The 6984-nt window shown below is 36.4% G+C and overlaps 1 protein-coding gene across 1 annotated transcript; it reads right to left on the reverse strand.

Moving 5' to 3' along the window:
* Window positions 1-1495: 1495 nt before the first annotated feature.
* On the reverse strand, window positions 1496-6981 carry LOC134276286 (mucin-2-like; the record flags this gene model as incomplete). Its single annotated transcript, XM_062758539.1, has 3 exons — window positions 1496-1734; window positions 4053-4152; window positions 4565-6981. Coding segments are annotated over 3 exons (2634 nt in total), but the record flags the coding sequence as incomplete, so codon positions are not given.
* Window positions 6982-6984: the final 3 nt, after the last annotated feature.

A 6984-nucleotide genomic window follows, 5' to 3' on the forward strand; every position in this document is an offset into this window, starting at 1 on the left:
TTGTTCCTGTTGTCCTTTGTAGAGCATTGCTAACTATGCTAATTTAATAAGGTTACTACTCTCCAGCACAAAGTCAATGCACTGAAAGAAGTACCTAGTTAATTTAACAAGTGTTCTTCGTAAATAAATCGTTCGTCGTGATCAGTAATCAGTAATCATTCTGTTTACTAGCTAAGATAGTGAGTAGTAGGTGTCTCGTGGAGCGGGGGTCGTACAGATACGTAACTCCAGTCTTTAAGTGTTTATGATAACACATATCACATTTCATTCAACTTTATAAAAGTCTATGAATAATGATAACAGAATTCATCATCAAAACTTGATATTAGAGTAGAAAATGGCCATTACATGAAACAACCAATCACAGTGCGTCTTACACAGTTGAACTTATTTCTTGAATGCTAATTGGGTAAATGTTGTCCATTCCTGTTCTTTAGAATGCTGCTATCTGAACACTCCATGGATTTTCATGTATATTAAATTATTGTATCAGTTGGTTAAAAAAAACAAATAATTCCCAACAATACTATAAATATATTACTTTTATTTAAATAATTTTTTTAAAAAAAGGACAGAAACAAAACATCAACAACAGATATCTAAAAATACTTCAGACATATATCAAGTTCTGTACAATTCTAAAAATAGGATAATTATATCACAGATATAACTTGCTGGATTGGAATGTTACAGTTTAATAAATGCCTAACAGTTACCTTAAATGATAAATGGTCAAACCTACACCCTTAGTGAAATATATGCACACTGGTCATTTGCATACATCTTTATTCTTATTTTACAAAATCAATATTCTAGACAAGTGTTTTTTTCCATTCCTAAATTATAAGTTAATAAGGTTCTGTATATCACAATTCTGCTAAATTTATAATGAGGTTGTGAATGTATGCACTAATTATATTATGATATTTAAATGTTATCTGCAAAAAAGAATAATACTGATGTCATAATTATTTGGTTTGGGTGTTCATGAGGAATGGTTCTTGACATTCTGAATGATACTAGCAGTCCTTAAGGACATGAAGCTCAGGCATTACATCTTTGAGACACAAAGTTAGAAATAGTTTTTTAAACAGAATGTTGATTTTCTACCATATAGCAATATTTTATTCATAATCTTGGTGAATAATACAGTCAATGTAGAATTCTGCCAACTTGAATCATTTATTGTACTTTGCAAGAAAGAAGGAAGTCAATTTGATAGCTAGCAGATAATATGACAATCTAAACACAAAATAATAATAATCATGAGTCATAACATGCATATGAGCCTAAAATCACAGCAGTAGTATGGAATTCAACCAATTCAAAACCTAAATACAGAAGTTTAGCAAAATAAAATGTCAAACACTGACATTTTTCTGATTTCAGCATAAAAAGATGTTGATAATAACTTCTTGATGCCAAGAATTTCATATATGGACGGATCAAAGTCAAATATTTTAAACTGGAAGATGCTAGCTGCTTTTAAAAAGCCATTTTAACTAAAGGATTATTAATGTAAAACCTGAACCAGCAGCAATATTGGATGATTCCAGGCTACATCACACAGAGTTGTGACAGGGAGTTACTGGAGCGGAACCTTCGTGGGATGCATCATTAACCGTGACTGATGGCAGACAGTTGGTAGTTTTCTAACTTGTCTTGCAAAAGTTGGATAGCCTGGATTTTCTGAGTCAAGATATGGCTGATCCTCCTTACATAATCTTCATCACTCTACAAATAAAAATACCCTCAAAATAACAACCACATCAATTACAAACACCAAAAATTACAGTAAGTGAGACAAGAGGCCCATAGGCCACATTGCTCATCTGAGCAACTAGGCTTGGAAAAAGCAGTAATCAATTCAGTATTGAAAAACTAAATACACAATTGGTTCATTTCTATCACTCGGAGGAGGGGGGAGGGTAGGGGGGAGCATGATTTAAAGAAACTTAAATCAATACTAACTGCAGATGTTTCCATAATTCTTTGGCTAGCCATGGATTTAGATTTTTTCCTTTAACCTTGTTCTTCATTATATCCCACCCCAGGTGTCATGATCTGAACTTGAATCTAAACAACCTGAGAATGCTTCTTTATTAATATAACAAACCATGGCTTTCTGGTCTTTGAGAAGAAAACTTTGATTTCCTAAGTGTTGTGGCCCATCCCTCCTCTGGGGGTCAAAAACTACTATGGATGCTTTCATATAGATATGATTTGCTGTTCTTTAGAAGCAGAATTTCTGATATTTTTTCTTAGTTTCTTATGTAAAACTATGATTGCTGAGTGTGGCCTCACTCTACTGCCCAGAGGGGATTTTCAGAACTTAATTACCTTATTGCTAACTCAAATTTTCTTCCCTTGAAAGAACATTAATCCTTCCTTGGAAGATGTTACATACCCTTCCTTGGGAAAATAAACTTGAATCCCCTTTATCCCAGAATACTTTGTGGCAAGTTTGATTGAAACTAGCCTAGTAGTGCTTGAGAAGAGGTAGAACCATTGAGAAGTCTATAGATAGACAGATGGATAGTTATAGATAGACGGCTGGTCAGACAGATGCCAAACAAAATGTGATCAGAAAAAAAACTCACTTGAATCTTTGGTTCAGGTGAGCTAATAAATTACTGTGGAAATGATTCACTTCTAGACTCCATGCCCTTGAACTGAAATAAATATTCAGGGCAGAGGATTTTTTTTTATTTCCATCTTAAATCACAATGCTTTTCTGTGTGTATCTTATTGTTTGTGTATCTTGGCTTCAGATGGGATGGAGTCAAAAGGCTGAGGAAAGCTGCACTTGAAAATCTAGATTAACAGTTTGACAAATAGGTAGACAAATATACACTCAACAATTCAGCCATGAGGCACTTTTTCAGGTTTGTACCCACACATGTAATAAAAAATGCATTTTTATGTGAAAACTGTCATAACTTTCATCATAAAAATTTCCAGTTTATTATCAGAATTATGAAATTAATGCTTAGAGAGATACATACAATATGTCTAACACAACATTTATCATCTTTTCCTTTCTGAATTCTGTAAAAGATTTAGAGAGATTTAAGAGAAGGAAATGTCAGTTTTATGTCCACATCATGGCTAGCCACCCTGATATTACATCTTATACAAAAAAAAAATTGATCTATATATGTCACTATAAATGTTAAAACTTTACTTATATCTGTTTAGTTAACAGGAAATAAAAGACAGAAGCCGAATTATGATTATATAAATATATCCTGAATATATAAGTGTATCAAATCCATGAAGCAATCAAATGGTTACAACTAAATTAATGCCCTAATTTTTAATGAGCCAAGCTTCCTGCTTTCCATTCCTAGATCCCTGAGTTACTTACAGTCTTTATTATTGATTATGTACACTCACTTTCTGATTTTTAGATATAATGTTGTTATTTCTTGACTTTTATTATATCACTGATGCCAGTGATCATGTGTTACATATATAAACTAATTTTGTTGCAGTTAATATGTATAAAGTGCACACATTTTGCATCAGGTGATGTATTCACTTTGCCTTCTTTAAATTATGTTGCTATGTGTATATTTACTGTGTAACTTTTATTAGGCACCATGATGTTCTTTACTCTGTCGATCACTTTATCAGTCATTCATTGTACTGTAGATTCCTTATTTTATGCCAATACTAAATATCATAAAATGGCCCTTATAGACCACAAATCACGAGAAGAAGAATTTGTGAGAGGATCATCATGCAGGTTGATGAAGAGATCTAACAAGGATTTCAGCACCATTGAAAATTAAGTAGTCTTATCTGGTGAGTGGTGTGTCTCGCAAAGTTACACAAGAATTATTTCCTCCTGTATATTTAGGAATGTACAGTACTCACATTTTACTTTAATTAATTACATGTAATTGTCACATTTCACTCACTTAAAGACATTGGTAATTTGTTCTAACTTTATGACATTTAAAAAAAAAATGATTTTATGACATATTATTTGTTATGTTGTTTCTTTCATAAATCATTGCCAGTTAAAGCATCCATAAAGTTGTACTCACCTTGTGTCCAGACTTAGCCCCTAACAATAGCTTCATTTCCTGTTTACAAAGAGACGTAACTGTTGCAAGTTGTTCTTCATGGGCAGAAATGATAATTTGTCTGTAAATGCACAAAATTTTATTTCTATAAATAAAATTAGAATTTTATCATTTTTTCTTCCATTTTGAGGAATTAATACAAAAAAGTGATCAAATAGGTAATTTACAGTAGAACAAAGTTATACTGAAAATGCTTATTAAGAATTGACACTTACAATGAAGTGATTTTTATTCCCTATGGATTTAAATTATAGTATAAACTTAATGGATATGAGGAATTATGCTTATAGCAAGGCAAAATCCTCCATCCCTGGCACTTCATTATAAGCCTGTTTTAATACTGTACACAATTTATATTTTTCTATATGTATAAAGCTTCAAATGTTTAAAATTTAATTCTTTTAGAAATTCATATTTTTGGTGCTGTTTGTAAATTGATTTTACACAACTAACTTAGTAGTATACTGTTTTACCTGCTTTCTGTTTGTTGATCCTTGCTTTCTACTTCCCTGGCTTCATTTTCTGAGTCTCTAGGGACAGGATGTGCTAGATCCTGGTTTGCTGACTCTACTACATGCTTTGTTACAGGGTTAGTAGTCAGGGGCTGTGGGTGTATGGGAAGAAATGCTGACCCCACCCTGCCTCCATCCTCAAGCTTTTCTGTTGTTATTGCTGGACTGCTAAATTTACTGGATTGGCCCCTCCCTGAGGTTTCTCTCCCACTCTTATTGCTGAACATGTGGTTCCTGCTTTCACTTCCATATTCAGTTAACTGATCTTTCTCTTGTGTTTTTGCAATTCTAGGTTTGTTTTGTGTAGTTGTGTGTCCTCTGTTATTTGATGAGTCATTTGTTTCATTTATGGGACTAGGATTTGAAACATTATGTTTCTGTGGCTTCTCCATGGATTCCTTAAAGAAGACAGACCTTAATCTTGAAGCCACGTCTTTCCTTGAGGTTGCTGGCCTGTCACCATAGTAGCTAGGTCTCTTCTGGATTGGAAGAAACTCTGTCAGATCTGAGTCAACCTTGTCATGAATGTCTTTGTCCGCCTCTAGAGGTTTTTCTGGCCTTTCTTGGTTGGACTGGCTGTATCCTGAGGCAGAGTGAACATCGTAATCAAGATTAGAAGTTGATTTTTGGACAGAAGAGTAGATATGTACAGCATGATTCGCTGGTGTATTGTACCAGTCATTGGTAGACAGAGGATCTACCTCAGCCAATGAAATCTTCTCCTCTGAATCATGTGACTGTCTACTTGTATTTTCATTGTCAACACATTCATAGTTTAATCCTCCTAAATTGTTTTGTCTTGTTTTTTGTTCCCTTTCGTCTACACATTCACTTCTTGATCTTGCGTAATGATCATTCTGTGATGAATCTGGTCCCTCTTTATTAGACCTAAACTGATCACCAGAGCCTGGGTTGAATCTGCCATAATCTGAAGAAACCTCTTCCATCCTGTGGTCTTTAGGAGTGGGGATTCTCCTATCATCATAAATCTGATAGGGACTTTGGTTCTTGGCCTCCTGACGAGGGGAATGCCTGGGAGGAGTATGCTGCTCTGCCCTGTTTTGTTCTACTGGTTGACTAAGTGGTGGAGTCCGTAATATCCTTGGTCGGGATTCTGTGGGGTTCACCATGGCCAGGGAAAATGGAGGTGGAGGAGGTTCTGGATTGTAGCGACTGAATCTTCCAGGGGACCTCTGGGAGAAAGTTGTTAGGTCACTACTCTTAGCAGTCATAACAGCAGGTAGAATGGGGTCCACAGAAGGATCTTGAGGAATTTTCAGCTGTACATTATTCCCCCTACTGAGCCCCAGTACTAAAGAGTTCATTTCTCCCGTGCTTGGTGTTCTGGGAGTTTTTTGTGAGGGGGAGGAGGGATTAGGTCCATCAAACAAGTCATCATCAGCTACACTTCCGAGAGACAAGGGGGCATGTTGAAGTACAGGTTTAGCACTATTCACAGTTCTTCCTGGGTTATTCTGAGACACTTCAGACACCCTGGGAACATTATTATTGGGGTTGGTCAAAAAGTTATTACTCAGTGGCAAGTTTCTTACTTGGTTTTCAAACTTCCTTGGTCCTGACTCTGTAGCTGTGCTAGAGGACTGAGCTGATGGCTCAGTGTAGATTTTCTTCCTGAGGACAGGGGGACTGGGCCGTGATGGACCCTGGGGTGAGTTACCCCTGTGAGGGGAGTTCCCCCTGTCTTGTGGGCCCTGTGTAGAATCAGGGGATCTATAGTCCTGATCTCCTATCACTGGCAGTGGGTGACCAGAAGATGAAAAATGAACTCCAGGGGGTTTAATAACTGACACACTCTGAGAACTAAAAACATTGTCTGAAGAGTGGGCAGTTTTGCCTCCAGTTCTGTTTAAATCATTTAGTTCATCATTATTAAAATCTGTAGTGGGAAAATCGTTATCTGTATCTGTAGATTTTACTACAGGAACATTTCTGTTAGTTTTCACATTACGTTTCTCACTCACATTACAAGAGTCTGAGTCAGTGTGATCGGAGTCACTGCTTTCTATAAGAAGCTGTTGAGGAGGGGGACTGGACCTTAGGGGGTCAGGAGAAGGTCGAGGGGGGAAGTGTCTAACAGCTGAGATACGACTAGCCACAGTAGCACTTGGTTTTCTGATCTGAGGTTTTGTCACAGAAGAGCCTGAGGAGGAGGCAGATGCTGGTTTTGTTTTTCTTTTAACACCGTGACCCTTGATTGGGCTTTCTGTGGGGTCGAGATGAATATCCTGCATGGATGCTCGAGACACAGTGTGTCTGTGTGTCTTTGGTTTAATGGGAGTGGAAGAACACAGAATGTTTCCTGGCTGGAACACAGAGGGGGCTGTTAGAGGAATATTCATCAAGATGTTACTGGCTGTACT

Source organism: Saccostrea cucullata, unplaced genomic scaffold (assembly GCF_032062105.1).
Source record: "Saccostrea cucullata isolate Sc308-1 unplaced genomic scaffold, CSIRO_AGI_Scuc_v1 ctg6842, whole genome shotgun sequence".
Taxonomy (NCBI): Eukaryota; Metazoa; Mollusca; class Bivalvia; order Ostreida; family Ostreidae; genus Saccostrea; species Saccostrea cuccullata.